The 20,720-nt window shown below is 41.7% G+C and overlaps 1 protein-coding gene across 1 annotated transcript; it reads right to left on the bottom strand.

The window, feature by feature from the left end:
* Positions 1-502: 502 nt before the first annotated feature.
* On the bottom strand, positions 503-13,844 carry cpxm1a (carboxypeptidase X (M14 family), member 1a). Its single transcript, XM_085343598.1, has 13 exons — positions 13,488-13,844; positions 12,553-12,662; positions 10,436-10,575; positions 10,168-10,252; positions 8,734-8,884; positions 8,517-8,602; positions 8,252-8,375; positions 7,342-7,538; positions 5,301-5,480; positions 2,652-2,946; positions 1,678-1,817; positions 1,490-1,592; positions 503-1,119 (listed from the first exon to the last, which is right to left on the bottom strand). Exons 1-13 carry the CDS (start codon positions 13,810-13,812, stop codon positions 797-799), a joined length of 2,259 nt encoding a protein of 752 aa, XP_085199724.1. The 5' UTR covers positions 13,813-13,844; the 3' UTR covers positions 503-796.
* Between the last annotated feature and the right edge of the window lie 6,876 nt (positions 13,845-20,720).

The raw sequence follows: 20,720 nt of genomic DNA on the forward strand, positions 1-20,720 counted from the left end.
ATGGCAGTATTTAAGCATTAAAACAGATGTATTTATGAAACTTAAGCCATTCAGTGGGCTGGATTGGTGTCTAGCCACAGGCTTTATTTAGATGTTCACAGTGAAAATAAATTTTTTATCTCATTTATTTGAATTCTTTCTTTTATTTTGACTACATTGTCCGTCTGTTCAGCACTTTAGCCAACGCTTGATGTCTTTTAAACGTGCTATACAAATAAAGCTCATTTGATTTGAGGTTTGTCCACGTGCCACGCAGATTTCCCTCTTTTTCATCCTTCCACTCATCTCATGTCCTCACTTTCAGATTGCAACCAATGGCAGTTTCTTTCATCTGTTCACTTCTGTTAACCTTAGGTTCAGATTAAATACACTGGATAACACAGTTATTTAACTTTATTGGTCCAGTTGGACTTTAGTCAGACAACCAAACTAAAAAAAAAAAAAAAACACTTTTAGAAAATTTATGACATCAGACCAGCTGACACGGAAATCCTCACCTTAGTTAATGTACAAAAGAAAAAAAAACGGTAAATTCACAATTTAGGAACTCTTTGCGTAACTTTTAAGGATACTTGAACCAATTTAAAAACCTGTTCTGCAATAACATTGTCCCCAAGAGTTTATGTGCCTGTCATAGCCTGAAGGGTCCCCAAACTGAGAACAGTGTCAGAGACATAAAACGGTCTGCATGTTTTGATATCTGAGAAATACTTTTTGTTAACCAGGTAAGCTCCTTTAACAGCAGAAATGTAATTTTCCCAGAGGACAGTTCATGAACCCGTTCTCCCATCTCCTCTCATGCTTTCCAGGCTTGAGAGGACCGAGCTCTTCTCATCCGCTGACCCTCCCTGCGGCGGTTGATTGCCTTGGTGCTAGCCCGTAGCTTTCGGAGCCTCAAAGCACGAAGACGCAGCTGAAGATCCTGCGGGATCTTCCCCCCTTTGGCCCTGATCTCCTTCAGCCTCTGGATGGGTGTTTTGGTGAGGATGAAGTCACAGATGGTGGGATTTGGTTCCATGCCGACATTGCACCGACGCATGGATGGGAAGTAACCCACGGCCCAAACGATCACCTTGTACTCGCCTGGGTTCAGAAGACGCCAGTAGTCCCCATCAGTGGCTACAGAAAAAAATGAGGTTTGCAGAATTTTAATCTAAGTTTCTGGTTGTACTGGTTAATGCATCTGTAGAAGATAAATTAATAATTTTGCCAAAAACTGATTGCAGCTTCTATCTTGTGACGAAAATGTTCTTTGGGGCTCCAAATGGCTTGATATCAGAGATATGTTTGACGGATTACAGGTCAGTAAGTCATTTACAACAGTTCAAATACAGCAATTGTCAAAATTGTTCTTTCGGTGTGTTTGGTTACAGGCTGTTAACTTGGTATACACAGAAATACAGCTAAAACAAAGATGCATTTGATGGTTGTAGTTTGACACTTTTTACTTTAACACCCTGCTCATTAGAAAGAAAATCAACTGGCTGACCTGATCGGATGTCATGGTCATGGTCCTCCACCTTGATTATAGCATCTGCTATTCCTTTTTTGGTGAGCTTGTCCCTGACCACACCTTTGATGCCTCTGTGAACCTGAGAGAGGAGAAAATGCTGCCGTGTGAGCCACTGCTTTGAAAACCACGTGATAACTTGTACCATTTTCTTTGAACAGGTTTACCTGCTCCATGTAAACCAGCAGAGACTCCTTATTGTTCTCCCACTCGATGGGGAGTTCACTAACATGAGGAAACTTATCACAGGACAGCTCCACTGTCACCTCGAAGCAGTTGGTGTGCAGGTAACTGAAGTCGTTCATACCTGCAGGAAAGGCAGGCACAGAAAACACAGTGAATACTGAGTGAAACAGTCGTGCAATTTATAGGTTTAAGGGGAAAAAGAACTGAATTTGATCCTTGAATAGAGAGAAATATGACATCTGTCAGTGATTAACTTGGTTAAATATTGATGTATTTTTTCCATCCATCCATCCATTTTCATCCGCTTTGTCCGGGGCCGGGTCGCGGGGGCAGCAGCCTAAGCAAAGAGGCCCAGACCTCCCTCTCCCCAGCCACCTCCTCCAGCTTATCCGAGGGAATACCAAGGCGTTCCCAGGCCAGCCGAGAGATATAATTTCTCCAGCGTGTCCTGGGTCTGCCCCGGGGCCTCCTCCCGGTGGGACATGCCTGGAGCACCTCACCCAGGAGGCGCCCAGGGGGCATCCTTGTCAGATGCCCGAACCACCTCAGCTGGCTCCTTTCGATGTGGAGCAGCAGCTGCTCTACTCTGAGCCCCTCCCGGATGGCCGAACTTCTCACCCTATCTCTAAGGGAGAGGCCAGCCACCCTTCGGAGGAAGCTCATTTCTGCCGCTTGTATCCGCGATCTCGTTCTGATGTATTTTTTAAGCTTGCAAATTATAGCAAGATTAAAATTTGATATGTACTGGAGCCTAGTTTAATTTAAGGGACATGTAATTTGACAGGATGTTTGCACATTGGTAGTAAATGTTTTTAAGTGTTTCAATCTGCTCTCTTGTTTTGTAACACTAACTGAAATCACACAACATCCTCTGAAGAGGACGATGCAGCATTTTTTGGGTCTGATGAGTCTCAGATGGCGGAAATCATGCTCAGAACAGACTGATGAAACTCACTGCCAGGAACCGTGTGCCAGGCTCCGCCGTTGATGATGTTGTTATGTGACTGAAATTCCTCGTAGTGGCAGATACGTCGGTCCGGGTTGGCCATCACCAGGTTAGTCGAGGCATAGACCGAGGCCAGCCAGCGAAAGAAGGCGTTGTCTGCTGTTGGCGTGTCTTCCTGTGGCGCCCAGTCACGGGTGCAGTCGAAGGGATAGGTAACAACAAGCTCTCCACCATGGAGGTTGGCGCTGAGCACAAAGGGAATGTCCTGCATCCAGCTGATGACCGCACGTGTCTCTGGTGCAACCTGGGCAGAGGTAGAATGAGTTTAGTTTAAGCATGTGAATCTGCAAAAAAATTAATTGTTAAAAGTAAAAAGGCATGCAGTATTCAAAAAATAAAAAGCTGCAGTATTAAAAGTAAAGAAAAAAAGGTGAAAACATATTATTTTATTAGGTTATTTGTCTTTTACTACAGCGCATTATCATATTTCTCTTTGACTTTATATTTGATTCTTAGCATGCTTTTCTATTTCTTTAGCATTCTTAGTTGCAGTTACTGTGTGTATGAGAGTCTTAGGTTCATTGGGTTTTTTCCTTTATGTTAAGTTTACTGTGATGTCCAAGTTTCCCTGTTTAGTTATTTCCTGTTTTAGTTTTCTAGTTAGTTGTCTCCTGTGTTTTGCATTTAGTTTTATGTCCTCTGTTTTGTTATCGTGATTAGTTTGACCTGTGCCTCGTTGCCCAGATGTTTCTAATTCCCTGATTTGTTAACTGACCCTGTTTTCCTGTTACGGAGTGTGCGATGCTTTTGTTTTGGACTACTTTCTTTGTTCATGGAAGACACTGCCAGATACAGTCTGACTGATATTAGGCCAATATTAGCTATTTGCTGATCTAACACTGTTGGTGTTTAAAAATCAATGAATAAAGATTAGATGAAAATTTAAAGATTAGAGGCAAGGCGCTCCTTTCCTGCTGGCATCATGTAAATACTACAAATCCAAAAACCAGCTGGTCTGAGCAGAGTTGCTACGTTATGGCGTCCAAAACGATGAAGCAAGATTTCACCTTATCTGGGTAACTTCAGGGTTGACCTTGGGGTTTCAGTACTATGACGATGGATCACTACTTTCTGATTTTATTGCCACGGTAACTTAAACTGCAAACCCATCCTGCTCCACATGAGGTTGTGTTGCAGGTTAGAGATCAACGGGTATGAAATCACCTCCTATTGACCAATCAGTTCTCTATAAAATCACTTTCCCAGACCTCTCTCCTGAGAGTAAGAGGGTCTAAAGATTTTTTTAAAGTGTTTAAAGTCATTGTGTTTCACTGATGAGCAATTATAAGAAATATATGTTCTTAGACATAACGTTGTGGTGGGATTGTCTTCATGACACCCGGGACGCACTCTAGTATAACTTCATAAATCAGTTGTGTAACTTCTGTAAGCCACTTCTGACGTGTGATCAGCGACTGCGTGTTTGCCATTAGTGAGAGCAACTTTTTGGAAAATCTTTTCTATATGCACTTTAAAGTTCTTTTCCTGTTTTTCTAGCATGATCTTGACTAATAATTGTAAAGCCAACATGGCAAAGACTGTAATCTGCATATGTGCAACCTTGTGCAACCTGCAAATTGATGGCCAGGAGTGTCTCTACACAAAAAAGTCTGTATCGATATTGATTAATATTAATTCAAAATTGATTTAAAAGTCCAGTATTGGTCGGGCTCTAGTCAGAGAGTTAATGGAGTAAAGAAGGAGAGGAAAATTCTAAATGTTGCACAGAAAAACTTGCTTTTGTTCTTTTTTTTGTGAACTTTTGTGGACTTGATCTTGAACAGGTTTTTAACATATACCTTTTTCTCATTTGTTTTCCATTCAACAACTTTAATGTCTGATAAAACGAGCAATTTCTCATTAGATCTATGCACTGCTTACACTGATGAAACATCTAACAACTCGCAGACATTTTAAACGTGGAGGAGCCCTGTTTTTGTGAAGTAAATTCTGTTGTCAGATGTATGTGAAGAAGGAGGGAAGACAATACTGAACCCTGAAATGTCACAAAGTCAAACTTCTAACAACGAAGCAAACAAGTGGAAACACTAAGCCTAGCTCCTAAAACTGGTACTTAAGTACAGTTCTCAGGTGAAATAATCAGACACTGGAAAGATTTTCAGAATAAAACACAGATGGCAAGATTAATAATCCTAACCCATATGATGCAGTTAAATAAATACCCTTTTTAACAACAAAACACACCCAAGAAGAAATTCACCAAAGAAAAGCTTAGAAAAAGATCACCAGATCTATATACGTCATTAAGCAGGATTTCAGCCTGTGTTTGCCTTGAACACTGTCACCAGACACTGAGTGACAATCCTCAGGCTTTCAGGAAAACTAGTTTCTTGGCTCTGAAATGATTTCCTGATCTGAGCCTTTGCATGTCAATGAAATGAAAATAATGGCACGCCGACTAAAGCTGACTAAAGCTGCTCTTTCTCACGACCTTCGTGAGAACAAAACAGTGAGCATTGTAACATTGTAGTCAATTCTAATGCTTTAGTTTCTATTTCCTGTCAATGTTAAAATAGCCTCCAGGTGGTGCCAATGAAATGAATTTTTCAAATGCACAAATGAGATGCATTTCCTTACTGTGGCGTCTTCTTTGGTGTAGTATTCTGGGATGGGGATGTAGTGGTTGGGCACTTTGGATTTATCTGCTGCTTTTTCTTCGGTGTCCCACATAATGTTGTTCAGGTCTGGGAAGTTATGATTCAGGTCGATTCCTTCAAAGCTGTATCGTCCCTCAGCCCATCCAGACAGTTCTGAACCCTGCACCACATTAACAAGTATAATGTGGGGATTATTAAAGAGAAATATATATATATATATATATATATATATATATATATATATATTAGGGGTGCAACGATACACAAAATTCACGGTTCGGTTCGGTTCGATACTTTGGTGTCACGGTTCGATATTTTTTCGATACAAAAAAATGTTCATGCCTTTTTAATTTGTCATTTATTAAAATTATAAATATATATTTTAACTCAAAAGTACAGTTTTTAAATTTAACCCTAACCCTTGTGCGCGTTTTTTATTTTGACAGCGAATGTGCACCTGCGGACCACTTATGTGCACCCCTGGTTATTTAGCTCGTCATATTGCAGCCACAGAAATTCTTTTGTCCATGAAACCATAAAGCTGCACTTTCTTTTTGCCTTATAGTCTCATTTGTCATAACTTCTCCGTTTTGTGGTAAGCTTTTCTTTGGCTGTCACTTCTTCACCCCGACCTGTCTTATTTGGCTCAGCAGAACTAAAATATATATACTGCTACTTTTACACACGGACTCACATAAGCTCAGCGATTCTCTGCGCGATCAACCTCTCACATGTTTAAGCTTGCTGCGGGAGATTTCACTTGTCATGTTTGCATAGTAAGCTAACGATTAATAAGACGATGTCAGAGGAATTGGTGCACAAATTATCATCACTCACAGATCAGTGCTGTCATTGCAAAGTGAAAGCAAAAAAACAAGCGCAAATTCAAACGCGATTTCAATATGTCACATATTGACAGTGGCTCACCGATGCCAATGACATAATTACCCAGCTACATTTCTGAAAGAATGCAAAAGCATTGACATATATTTTTCCTACAATAGCCCGACGGGCAGGGCAGAGAGATTTTTGTAGCCCGACTGGAAAGATCGCTAGCTCCGGGACGTCGGGCTAGCGATTTTGCAAGCCCTGTATCTGATTGAGGAATCACTCATCTTTGGAAAAGAGAGTTTATTACAGAGAAATGTCTCTTTCCAAAATAAAAGCTATACTATCCGCTTCTTCTGGGCTATATTCTCAGCAGCATAAGGAGAATCACGTGCTAACAGCTTTCTAAATGACTCGGCTAAAGTTAGTAGCATGCTTGTTGTTTTTGTCTTTGCACTAGGATGATGTCGGCGTAAATGTGCAGTCATATTCGTTGTGTTCCCACTAGTGCTTTCAGGTTAATCTCGTTGAAATGACCTTAACGCCACAACACGGCAAATCTCCGTTAACGAGCTACCGCCGATCGCCCCGTGCATGGGGCTAGACGGCCAACACGTTAACGAGCTAACTGCCTAACACACTAGTTCACATCAATGTAATTAAGCATTGCATGGCACATCCAACATACTGTTTTACTTTAGTCCATGACTCGCTTACCTTCAGGGTCATACGTCACATGAAAACCAAAATAATTCCAAACGCCAGATCTGAATGAGGGTGGGGGAGGTCCATCTTGCAAGGAGAGCTTAACTTCTGTCTCGCTAGCTTGCCCTGCGCTCTTCCTTCTGACTATGCTGTCTGTGTTGAGCGCTCAGTGGATCTGCGCTCGACAGTGCAGCCTAGGCGGAGTAGTCGAACGCAGATTCACTGAGCGCTCAACACAGACAGCATCGTCAGAAGGAAAGTTGATAAAATAAATTACAAATGTTGTATTGTTCGATACATATGCGTACCGAACCGAAAGCACTGTATCGAACGGTTCAATATCGATACGAATATCGTTGCACCCCTAATATATATATATATATATATATATATATATATATATATATATATTTATTTTTATTTTTTTTTTATTTTTTTTTTATTTTTTTTTAAAGAACAAGACATGAGCCTAATTAAGATTTACCCACCTTCACATAAGCCTCCTCATATCCATCTGGGTTCATGGAAGGCAGGAGGTGGATTCGCGTCTCGGTGACCAGCCGTACAATACGCTGGTTGCCCTTTTTGTATTCTTTGCACATATACTGCATGAGGTTTAGGACAAGCTCTCGACCAAGAGCTTCATTTCCATGCATCCCTGCCACGTAGCGAAACTCAGGTTCCCCTGCCAAGAGGAAAATTTAGAGCCACTTTACATGCCAAGGAATAAAACAATGTGGAAGAACTGACTGGGGCACTTCTAAAAGGAGGTCATATTAAACATTATCTAAGATTTTAAGTTTATTTTTGTTTTCTAAAGCTCAGCAGCACACTAGGAGGACATTTAATTGCTCAGATAAAGCAGTCTGTGTTAGGCAACAGTTTGGCGCCAGGCATTTCTAAGTACATGACTCCAAAGACCTGAAGTCTGGGCTTTTACCACAAAAATAAAATATGTTCAAGGCCTCAGTGTTTTCTCTGAGACTTGGCACTGATCACTACTCCATGAAATCAATTAAACAGCTGCTGACGCATAAGAGCAAAATGCCTGGGAGCAAAGTGATTTTGAAACGTGTTTATGGCATTTCTCTTAAGAAACAAAGACAAGCTGTACCATACTTGATTTTACTAATCTTGCTGGCAGATGTTGAGTGGCCACAGATCACATTTAAACCCAAGCCTGTATCTAATGGCAATGGTTCAAAGAAATAAAATCATTTGTTTATACAAGAGAGGCCTTCTCCTCAGGACCCCTGCCTCCCTGTGTGGGGCTGCTGCAGAAATCAGGCTGTATAAACAATGGTGGACATTGAACTGCACCTCTGAGCTGCGAAACTCTGGGTAACTTGAGAAATATGACAAACCAGAAAGTTTCATTCCAATATCTTCAAGTCTTACCGATTTCGTGTTTGCCCGGGTTATCTGAGATCTCCATAACGTAGAGTTTGAGGCCCATGTAGCTCCTCCCTATAGTGTAGACGCGGGTGATGTCGGGACACTCCTCCGTCACAGACTTCATGAGCTTCAGGGTTCAGAAAACACGCTGGAGTGTAAGGCTTAAAAGGGTTAAAGCTGAACTTTTACCAAATCTGCAAACCGTTAAGAGCATGAGTAAAAACCCTGGTGTTTATGGGAAAGCCACTCATCCTGTAACTTTCCTAACCTTTCTCATCTCTTTGTAGTTGTGGTGTCTAAAGTCCAGAGCATCCTTGGATCCTGATTCATGTGCTGAGTAAATGTCAGATGGATCTTAAAGAAAGTAGCAGATGTTTCCAGTTACATATTTTCTTTTAATTGACTTTCGGAGGTCAACATCTTAATGCATTTGAACATCCACAGTAAATGCTGTGTCCCTCTCGACTACTGTTTTTTTTTCCTACCGTGAACACGGCAGCCAAGTATTTCAGCCCTGAGGCAGACGGTCCCGTTGGAGTACCAGGTCTGTGGGTTGATGCGGATGAAACGGGCAACGGTGGGAACAGGAAGGAGCCCAAGAACCGGCGTCTCAGGATTCTGGTTTCCTTCAAATAGCTGCACAATTCAATGTGAGTTCATATAAGTTTGTGGAGTCATGGAAAAAAGATAGCAGACCCTAAGGTTTTGTATATAAGGATAACATAATAGTAATCTGGCCTTATCAGGTTTTATTTACGATGTTTATTAGGCCATTTCCAAAGAACTTAATTCTAAAAATAACATGCCACCACAGCTTATGTGTGCAAAATTGCCTCAGAACAACCACAAGGCATCTGGAACAATGTCCTTTGAAGAGATGGGATGTTTGGCCAAAATGCACAGTGCTACGTTTGGAGAAAACTAAACACAGCGTATCGGCACAAACACCTCATACCAACTGTCAAGCACGGTGGTGCGGTGGTTATAATTTGGGCTTGTTATGCAGCCACGAGACCTGGGTACCTTACACTCATTGAGTCGACCACGGATTCCTCTGTATACCAAAGTATTGTAGAGACAAATGTGAGTCCATCTGTTGGACAGCTAAAACTTGGCTGAAATTGGGTCATGCAAAAGGAAAATGACCCCAAGAAAATCACAGCAAATCTACAAAAGAATAGCTGAAAAAGATGGTGTTGCAATGCAACAGTGAAAGTCCAGAGCTTAAGAAGGCAAACTTCAGTGAACTGCAACAAGATTATAAAGACTAGTGCGCCAAAATTCCTCCACAACGATGTGAGAGACTGATAAAGTTGTAGACAAAACAATTCAAGTCGTTGCTGCTAAAATAGGTGCTACAAGCTCTTGAATCGTGGGGTGACAGGACAGTGGAGGAAGAACATGCAGGAAGTGGGCCTGAGTTTGATTCTGCAGTTGCCTTTTGGCAGATGGTTTGCCTGCTCGGCCCACTGTGCTAATGATTACAACACAAATATAGCTGAAAACATGACCTTCTTGGCAGAGTTAGCAATGGCTTTAAAATGAAGTGGAAAACTTTTGTCTTGCCTTCATTTCCTTGGAAAGAGCTTGGACTTTCCAAAATATGTGACGTCAGGCAAAAAAAGAGTTTGAACTGCAGTTTTCAGTCAAACCTTAAATTTCTTTGTACACACTGCATGCTGGAACATTGATCAATTATGTACTTTAGTTTGTTTATATAGTGTGTTATAATGAGTTAAAGGCCACCCCCGAATTTCAGTTTTTGCCGTACTGTATTTGTTTCACTCTGAGTCCTCTCTAATCTGCACCAATACTTAAGGTTTTGGTTTACAGTCTATATTTCACTTTGGCAGAGAAACTTCAAAATCTGTTTTCCATCTATGTTCCTTAAATCGCAGAATAGAAGAAGTAGTTCTCACCGCTTCCTGCGTCCCGTTCATGGAGGTATGCCAGGTTACAGAGTCATTACTCAGCTGAACTTTGTAGGTTTCGACCCAGTCCCAACTATGACATAGACCAAAAAGGAAAACAAACATATATTTTTTTCAGTGAGCTCATTGCAGCGGGCAGCCAAAGAATACCACAGCACTCCATCTTTGCTTTAGACAGTATGTTCAATGAAGAGCTAATGTCCATAATGCTAACAAATTATTTTGATTTTCAGCTTTAATCCTGATACTACCTGACCTCCAGATGGAGTTTCGCCCTTGCAGAATGACTCCAGTAAACAGAGTGAGATGAAGGGCATCCACCTCGAGCCACTGGTGCCGGTCCTTATACTCGGCACACCAAGCTCCATCATACAGATCTCCATCCTCAATGCCAGACTTGGAAAAAAAAGAAAAACGCACGTCTCAAAGAATCCAAGAAACACTCCCTGAAAACTTGAGGTTTGGCCTTCTTGTAAAGCATTGCATAAGAGTGCTGACCTAATTTTGAAATAATTACTTTCAGACTCCAGACTCAAGATTTTGGACCGCAGAACAAGAGGAGTGGACGGCTGCAGCGATAAACACCTCTGGCTCTGCATTCATCAGATTATTTTATTTAATTTTTGTACATTTTTTTCTTGGAAGAAACAATGAATCGATTTTATTTTATTGGCTAATGAGCCTGCTAAGTTAAAGGGTGGATACTTTATAATTTATAGTTCCTGTAATAAACACTAGAAATAAGTATTTAAGTTAAATATGACAACTTGAAAGGAATGGCTAATCCCATTATGAGATCAAATTAGTCGAGATATCTGATTATAGAATAGAATAGAATAGAATAGAATAGAATAGCCCTTTATTGTTATTGTACATGTACAACGAAATGGTGGATTGATTTTGGCTGAACCAACTCAGCTTCTCTACTTTTAATAGAAATACACACTTACTTTACTTGCCACTTTATTACAGAAATACATTATTTCCTCACCGATTTATCAAGGTACTAGAAACATGTCTCTAAGATTTTGCTCCACATTGACATGATGGCAGCACACACAGTGGCTGCAGATTTGTCAGCTGCACATTCTCAATGTGAATATCCCTTTTCAGCTGCATCCCAAAGGTGCTCTGTTGAGTAGGGCTCTGGTGATTACGTAGAGTATTTGAGTACAGTGAACTCATTTTTATGTTCAAGAAAGAATGTTCAAGACTTTTTAAATGAAGCAGTGTCTTTCCAAATTTCTGTTTTCTAATTTTGGTGAATTGTGGCCTTAGTTTCCTGTTCTTAGCCAATAGCATTTGCATCTAGTGGGTCTTCTGCTGCTGTAGCTTCAAGGCTCGACTTGTTGTGCATTCAGAGATGCTATTCTGAAAGATTATTTGAGTTACGGCTGCCTTCCTATCAGCTCAAAGCAGTCTGGCTAGTCTCCTCTGACCTCTGACACCAACAAAGCATTTTCTCCCAGATAACTGAAGCTCACTGGATATTTTCTGATGTTTTTCAGACCATCCTGTGTAAACCCGATAGGTGCTTGTGTGGGTAAATCCCAGTACATCAGCAGTTTCTGAAATGCACAGACCATTTGGCACCAATAACTATGTCACATTCAAAGTCACTTATATCACCTTTCTTCCCCATTTTGATGTTCAGTTTGAACTTCATCAGGCCATCTTGACCATCTGTGCATCCTAAATGCACTCAGACGCTGCCATATTATAGGTTAATGAGATATTTGCATTAACAAACAGTTGAACAAGAGAACCTAACAAAGCGAGAATAAATTTCTAGTTAATTGAATAGAACCCCCCCCCCCCAAAAAAAACAACAACTTCAAAGCACCAGACATTTAATAATGTATTACAACATCCCAGTGGACTTTCTTGTCATTTTGGACCAAATCCTTTATTCCACATTAATCTGAGTCTCAAGTAAAGTAATTCTAACCGTGACAAAAAGTAACTGTAGTTTTTCCTGGACCTTTATGGTGACGTTTCTCTTCACTATGGTGATAAATTAAACATCTGTAGATTTTGCACGTTGACAGAAGAATTTTTTTTTTAACTGTTTTTAATACGCTTTGCATAGAAACTGGAGATTCACACACACACAACATTTGAAACATAACAAAATAGTATTCAGTTGGTTCTGCTTGATTCATCAAATTTAATCCATTCAAATTCATGTCTTTGAAGCAGCAGTCAATCTAAATTAACTAATAAAGGTAATTTTAGGTTGTATTTCTTTATTTGATTTTCAAAGGGGCCAAGTTTTTAAAAAAATGTGTGCAGTTTGTTTATGTTAATAAAATTTAACAATGCTTTCCAAAATGCTGAGAGATGAGTGTCTGTAATAGCCTCTGACCCACTGACCTGGATATTCAGCCTCCCCCTGTGAGGACCCAGCCCCGACCGCTGGTAGGACGAAGCTTGAATCTGGCTGTCATCAACTCGCAGGGACTCCAGGCCGAGGGGAGGACAGTCTGCGCGGAAAACAAAAATGAATCATCACGCGATAAGATCTTCTCTGGGTTTCTGTCTCCACATGTTGATCCTCTGCAGAAGCAGCTCTGAGATTGACAGCGGAAGGGTTAACCTTTCTCTCTCTTTGTGGTTTGTCTGAGTAAGCAAACAAATGCCAGATGTAAAACGAGCTCCAAGCTGTTATGTGAAATATCTCTGATCATCTTGGGCCAGTTCTGTGGAAGTTTGGAGGCCCCTCACCTCCTCCTCCCCCTGCTCTGCTTGTTTCGGGGAGTAGAGGAAGCTGCAGATATTGGAAATAGTGGAGGCTTTGGATGTAATTTGAGACAAAGTGCAGAAAAGTCAAATGTTCAGCAGATCAGGGAGGTGAGAGCTACAGCTGCAGGGGATTCTGTGGTTTAGGGAACAACTAATAACATTCACATCAGTCACAAGCAGGTCAAAACAGCTAAATCCAACATAATGAGCAACAGCAAGTATTACAAGCAGTAACAAATGCTAAACAGTGTTATACAGCTGTGTATAGCTGAAATACATATTCCTTTAAGTGACTGACTGAGAAGAGATTTTTAAAAGCTAAGCTAAGCTAAAACTAAACTTCAAACTAACTTTACTGGGATTTTTTTGACCTTCTATGATTGTAAATATAATATAATAATAGCAATAATTATCTCCATCTACTTTTACAGCTTGATTTGTGTTAAAGGTTTTAAAAAGGTAGGTATCACAATTTAATTGCCTCTTTAATTAATATGGAGTTAATACTGGAGCTCATAACACAGCTTCATGCAAAAATCAGACTAAATGGGTAATTTTTTTCCTACCCAGTTTCGATTTGTCATCTTCAGTCTTGCGGTCTCTTGGGTCTTTCTCTTTCTTGTTTCTTTCTTTGCTGGTGTCCGTGGTGTCCAGCTGTTTGTCTCTGACAGTGGTGGTGAAAATGTCTGGCTCTGCTGTTGCTGGAGTCGTTCCGTCCCTGCTCTCGCCCTTCACAGCCTCGGTCCAATTCAGAGTTGGCCTTGTTGTTGTTGTGTAGTTGATTAATGCATAACTCTTAGTCGGTGCTGGGGTGTTTATCAGTGCTGCAGCACTGTGTGTCAAAAGTCCCAGAAAAAGCACTGCAGGCAGCATGCACAATGACTTTTCCATCCTGGTCTTTGTTGCTGGAGAAGAGTGAGGGGGGAAAAATTCCCCTTTGGTTTATGAGATGACAGAGCCAGACCTCCATCCACCTCCCCTCCTCCTCAGTCCCACCTCCCCTTACTCCCTCACTCTTCCTCCCTCCCTCCCAAAATTCCAGCTGAAGTCCTGCAAAAAATTGTGACAGCAAATGTATCTGTGCGTGGTTACTATATAGGCTGTGTGTGCCCGTGGGAACCAAACACTGAGCTGCCTTCAAAAAATTTGTTAAAATGATGATTAGAAATGTGTTTATTATAACAAAGTGAGCATGTAGTTTTATAGCACTTGACAAGTGGGGTTTCTAGTCCTCTTATAATGATTCAGACTTACTGTGCCAAGCTCTTTTGAACAGGACTGCACAAGTTGTCCACAATGAGTTAAAAAATGAAATGGTTTTGGTGCATGAAGAACCACCTTCAGCAGCAATAATTTGAAGTAATTGTTTTCTGCATGACATGAAAAATTCCCCTTTGGTTTATGAGATGACAGAGCCAGCTTCCGTGCAGTAAATGCTTTACTGGAGTTTTTCTTCCCCCCCCCCCCCAAAAAAAAATAATTAAAAATTAATTAGTAGTGGATGTGCATCTGAGCAGCAGAAAACGTGTACGACATATGCTTTACTGTGATATATTTGTATGAACAACTGTTCAAATTCAGCCTGACCTTAAGGCAAATATTCCTGTCTAGCAGGTACATGTTTTCACTGTTTTAGCAAACAGTCAGAATATGCTAGTGTACATGACGGTTTCATCTGATATCAGCCCACTCAGGATATCCTTTGAAACATTCAGGTTTAGGTTTCAAGCTTCTTACAGTTTAGAAGCAGCTTAGTCTCTGTTTCTTTGTCTTCCTGATGAGTTCAGGATCTGACATGGAAATTAAAAAACACACAGGTACGTCTCATATTTCTCCAGGTGTGTTTGGACTACTGGTTTATAGCAGTGAATACGATGTTTCTGAACTTCGTAACCACTTTTCGGCAGAACGTCTTTTTGCCTTGTGTTATTTAAGTACATTTGCATTCAGAGGGACTCTTATTTCTTGTGACTCATGTTTCCTCCACCTCTGTCTGGTGCTATGACTGTGAGAAAAGCTCTTTTATCTGTGTGTCATCAGGCTGTTGTGTTCATGAGTCTTAGTGGGTCATGAGATGAGCTGCTGTTTCATTTCCCACATAAAATAATCTAATATATCACAGCTTAGACAATTTTAACTGTCCAAACAGCCATATGCTTGTTGTTGACTCAGCTCTGTCTATGTAATGTAACATGTTGTATAGGGTTTGTGTAACGACAAATGCACTAAGTACACATAATTCCTCTTTGTTTATATCCACATAAACCTTGCAGCATTACACTCGTACATCTGTATTATATTTAAGCTGTACATTCATGAACTTTACCCATATGTCTGTTGTGGTTTGGGGAATTTAATTAACTTAAATTGAAGGAAAACAAGGAGTCTCTGTCTCTTGTGTGAAGCAGTTCATCCACTGCTACAAGTTAAATGGAAATACTCCACCTGCTGCTGCAGGCTGCATATGTAAAAACAGCACAATGAAAGAATAAGTTCCTGAAGAGGTTCTATCAAATACATGACCTGCAGATACAGTTTGTGGGAAAGTATCTCTCTCTCTCTCTCTCTCTCTCTATATATATATATATATATATATATATATATATATATATATATATATATATATATATATATATATATATATATACACCCAGCTGGGTGTATATATACACCCAGCACGCCCCTGCGGGCGGTTTATCCTTCAAGCTCGGGTCCTCTACCAGAGGCCTGGGAGCTTGAGGGTCCTGCGCAGTATCTTAGCTGTTCCCAGGGCTGCGCTCTTCTGGACAGAGATCTCCGATGTTATTCCCGGGATCTGCTGGAGCCACTCGCCTAGCTTGGGAGTCACCGCACCTAGTGCTCCGATTACCACGGGGACCACTGTTACCTTCACCCTCCACATCCTCTCGAGCTCTTCTCTGAGCCCTTGGTATTTCTCCAGCTTCTCGTGTTCCTTCTTCCTGATATTGCTGTCATTCGGAACCGCTACATCGATCACTACGGCCGTCTTCTTCTGTTTGTCTACCACCACTATGTCCGGTTGGTTAGCCACCACCATTTTGTCCGTCTGTATCTGGAAGTCCCACAGGATCTTAGCTCGGTCATTCTCCACCACCCTTGGGGGCATCTCCCATTTTGACCTCGGGACTTCCAGGTTATACTCGGCACAGATGTTCCTGTACACTATGCCGGCCACTTGGTTATGGCGTTCCATGTATGCCTTGCCTGCTAGCATCTTGCACCCTGCTGTTATGTGCTGGATTGTCTCTGGGGCATCTTTACACAGCCTGCACCTGGGGTCTTGCCTGGTGTGATAGACCCCAGCCTCTATGGATCTTGTGCTCAGAGCTTGTTCTTGTGCTGCCATGATTAGTGCCTCTGTGCTGTCTTTCAGTCCAGCTTTGTCCAGCCACTGGTAGGATTTCTGGATATCAGCCACCTCCTCTATCTGCCGGTGGTACATACCGTGCAGGGGCCTGTCCTTCCATGATGGTTCCTCGTCTCCCTCCTCTTTCTTGGGTTTCTGCTGCCTGAGGTATTCACTGAGCACTCGGTCAGTTGGGGCCATCTTCCCAATGTATTCTTGGATGTTCGTTGTCTCATCCTGGACTGTGGTGCTGACACTCACCAGTCCCCGGCCCCCTTCCTTCCGCTTAGCGTACAGCCTCAGGGTGCTGGACTTGGGGTGAAACCCTCCATGCATGGTAAGGAGCTTTCTTGTCTTTATGTCAGTGGCTTCTATCTCCTCCTTTGGCCAGCCTATTACCCCAGCAGGGTACCTGATCACGGGTAGGGCGTACGTGTTGATGGCCCGGATCTTGTTCTTACCATTCAGCTGACTCCTCAGGACTTGCCTGACCCTCTGCAGGTACTTGGTGGTTGCAGCTTTTCTAGCGGCCTCTTCATGGTTCCCATTCGCCTGCGGGATCCCCAAGTACTTGTAACTGTCCTCTATGTCTGCAATGTTGCCTTCTGGTAGTTCAATCCCCTCAGTTCTGACTACCTTCCCTGTCTTTGTTACCATCCGGCTACACTTCTCCAGTCCGAACGACATTCCAATGTCATTGCTGTATAGCCTGGTAGTGTGGATCAGTGAATCGATGTCTCGTTCACTCTTGGCATACAGCTTGATGTCATCCATGTACAGGAGGTGGCTGACAACTGCTCCGTTCCGTAGTCGGTATCCGTAGCCAGTCTTGTTAATGATCTCACTGAGGGGGTTCAGGCCTATGCAGAACAGCAGTGGGGACAGAGCATCTCCTTGGTAGATCCCGCACTTGATGGTGACTTGTGCTATGGGCTTGGAGTTGGCCTCTAGTGTTGTACGCCACATCCCCATTGAGTTCCTGATGAAGGCTCTTAGGGTCCCATTGATCTTGTACAATTCTAGGCATTCCAGTATCCAGCTGTGGGGCATTGAGTCATAGGCCTTCTTGTAATCAATCCAGGCAGTGCACAGGTTGGTCAGTCTGGTCTTGCAGTCTCGGCTGATTGTTCTGTCTACCAGTAGCTGGTGTTTTGCGCCTCTGGTATTCTTGCCAATTCCTTTCTGTGTCCCACTCATGTATTGACCCATGTGCCTGTTCATCTTAGCCGATATGATGCCTGACAGGAGCTTCCATGTAGTACTGAGGCAGGTTATTGGTCGGTAGTTGGAGGGGACCGGTCCCTTCTTGGGGTCCTTGGGGATCAGGACCGTCCGGCCTTCAGTTAGCCATTCCGGGTGTCTCTCGTTAACTAGCAGCTGGTTCATTTGTGCTGCCAGACGCTCGTGGAGTGCAGTCAGCTTCTTCAGCCAGTAGGCATGAACCATGTCGGGCCCTGGTGCTGTCCAACTCTTCATACTGGAGACCCTTTCTTGGATATCTGCCACTGTGATGGTTACTGGACCCTGTTCAGGGAGGTCGCTGTGGTCTGCCCTCAGATCCTCTAGCCACTGAGCATTGCCGTTATGGGTTGCATCCTCCTATATATATATATATATATATATATATATATATATATATATATATATATATATATATATATATATATATATATATATATATATATATATATATATGTATAAAGTTGCAGTGCATCAGTGCTTCAGAGCCACATCTCATGACCCTAAAGAGACAGTCAGAGAATGTAATTTGTCATTTGGTTAAAAGGAATAATGACTTGGAGAACTGACTAGGAGAAATCTTGTGTGAAGAATAAGTAAAAAGCAGTCCATGATGTCCAAAAAAACCCTCTTAAAGCTGGACAATGATTTCAGATGAAAAGGTCCAGTTATCTATATAAAATAGAATAAAATGCTATACATAATAGAATAAAATGCTATGTTTCGTAAGAAAAATTAAACTTAGTGGTATTGCACATGTGTGGATGCGTGTGTCTGTGTGTGTGTCTGTGTGCATGTGTATGGTCATCTGTGAAGTCTCTGTTGTTGAGTCTGACAGCAGATGTAAGGAAAGACCAGCGAAATCACTCATTCTGTCACAGTCTACAATTCCTACAAGGAATTAAATTATTATTTTTATTATTTTTAATTTTTATTGTTTGATTCGACTCTGAAAAAGATATGAAAATATTCATTACTTAAATTAGGTGACTTTTTTGCTAGAAGTACTCATAGATCAGGGTAAAGTGGCTTAGGAGACAAGAAAACAAATAAACACACACAAAAAAACAACAACATTCCTCTTTAAATGATCGGGTACACGGACTGGGCCCTGTTTCAGGAAGCCGGTTTAGTGGAAAAACTGACTAAGTATACCCTGAGTTAACGAAAACTCTGGGTTTTCGGTTTCACAAAGCGAGTTCAGATGAAGCCTCAGTGAGTCACTATGACGACACACTCCGTGAAGCTAACCTGCCCCCTAGCAGGTTTACTACAACTAACCCTGACTGTCTCCGCCCCTTTGTCGGAAACCTGACAGTAGGAAGTGTCGGACATGGCGTGCCACTTCCTTGAAGAGCCAGTAGATCGTGAAGCCCAAATTCTCCGCAGAGCTCACCGCCGGGAGAGAGTGATCAGAGCGCGTTTGGACATTTTGTCATTTCCTGATGATTTTCTGTGCGAACGTTACCGTTTCTCAGCACAATCTCTAAGTTATTTGGATAACATCCTCAGGCCATATATTACGCATGTGACACATCGCGGACATGCTCTCAGTTCATTACATATTATTTGTATTGCACTTCGGTTTTTTGCAAACGGGAGCTTTCTGTATAATATTGGTGACGCTGAGCACGTTTCCAAGGCTACCGTCTGTCGGGCAGTCAGGAATGTTACAGTTGCACTGAAACGTCTCCTGTACTCGTCTGTGGTGTTCCCCGGTCATAGACCCACAAGATTTATCAAAGAGGGATGCCACAAAATTGCAGGTATCAGGATGACCAAAACTTAATTTATGATGTGGTGATACTTGGACTACTACTTAAATTGTACATTTATTTTCACGGTTCCCAGGCGTGATTGGCTGTACAGATGGCACTCACATTCCAATCATTGCTCCTTCAGTAAATGAAGGAGACTATGTGAACAGGAAGTCTTTCCACAGCATTAATGTACAGGTACATAGTTCCCTGTAGCATGTCAAACTAACAAATTATTTCATTATAGTAATGGATGCTAATTTGTGTTCTCTGCACTGTGAAGATCATATATGATGCTGCCAACATTATCACAAATGTGGAAGCCAAGTGGCCAGGCTCTGTCCATGACTCACAAATATTCCGTGAATGTACACTGAGCACAAAATTTGGACATGGTGAGTTGAGAATACTTTAAAATATATAAAGACCAATTGCTTCAGGGACATTTGAACTGAAGTGTATCCTTCTGTCTTAGGAGAGTTCACTGGCTACTTGCTTGGTGATAGGGGGTATCCATGTTTACCCTATTTGCTTACCCCTTACCCTGACCCTGAACCGGGCCCACAGCAGCGATATAATCTGGCTAATTGCAGGACAAGAGCCAGAATTGAAATGACTATCGGAATGCTTAAGGCCCGGTTCCAGTGCCTGCAAAGACTCAGGGTCACCCCAGAAAGGGCATGTGACATTATTGTGGCATGTGTGATTCTTCACAACATTGCCACAATTAGAGGAGAACACTGTCCTTCTGAACCAAACATCAGCAGTGATCCAAACCATGAACATCCTGACCCTCCCACGGACATACAAGATGGAAGCGCAGTCAGAGACACCATATGTCACAATCATTTCTTTTGACCCATCACCTCAACATGTTGAAAGAAGAATAAACAGATTTTTTGTTCAACTGGCTTTATTGGTCGCCTGTATTTCCTGTACACAAAGTATTAAAAGATGTAAACCTCATAAAGTGTCTCTGTTGCTTCCTCCTCTGTAACAGCTGTCAATGTTTCTTCATTATTTTCCTGTAGTAAAGAAATAAACAACATTGCTGTTCTACTGTAAACTCATATAATCTGTGGAGTATTACTCACAACTGCATGTTGGTCTGGCTCAACAGGAGGCTGCACCAGATGCAGTACACCACCACCATCAACTGATAGAATATGAGGTTTATACAGGTCACTTATAACTTACAAGGGACCAAATGGCAATTAACAAACATACCAAGCACCTTACACTTCATTGTCATTATGCTCTCAAAGACAACCAAGACTGAGGGAAGGCAAAATCAGTCGGAAAATAACTTCACTACAAAATAATTCATTATGGTAAAGAGTTTATCAAATGAATGAGTAGCACTGCAAAGGTGACTGTGAAGACAGGATGTATGCACATCATGTATTATTTTGAATTTACCCCTTATGTAGGCACTT

This window comes from Diplotaxodon limnothrissa, linkage group LG19 (assembly GCF_057381915.1).
Source record: "Diplotaxodon limnothrissa isolate DT_005_m linkage group LG19, D_limnothrissa_male_GT1.1, whole genome shotgun sequence".
In the NCBI taxonomy this organism is placed as follows: domain Eukaryota; kingdom Metazoa; phylum Chordata; class Actinopteri; order Cichliformes; family Cichlidae; genus Diplotaxodon; species Diplotaxodon limnothrissa.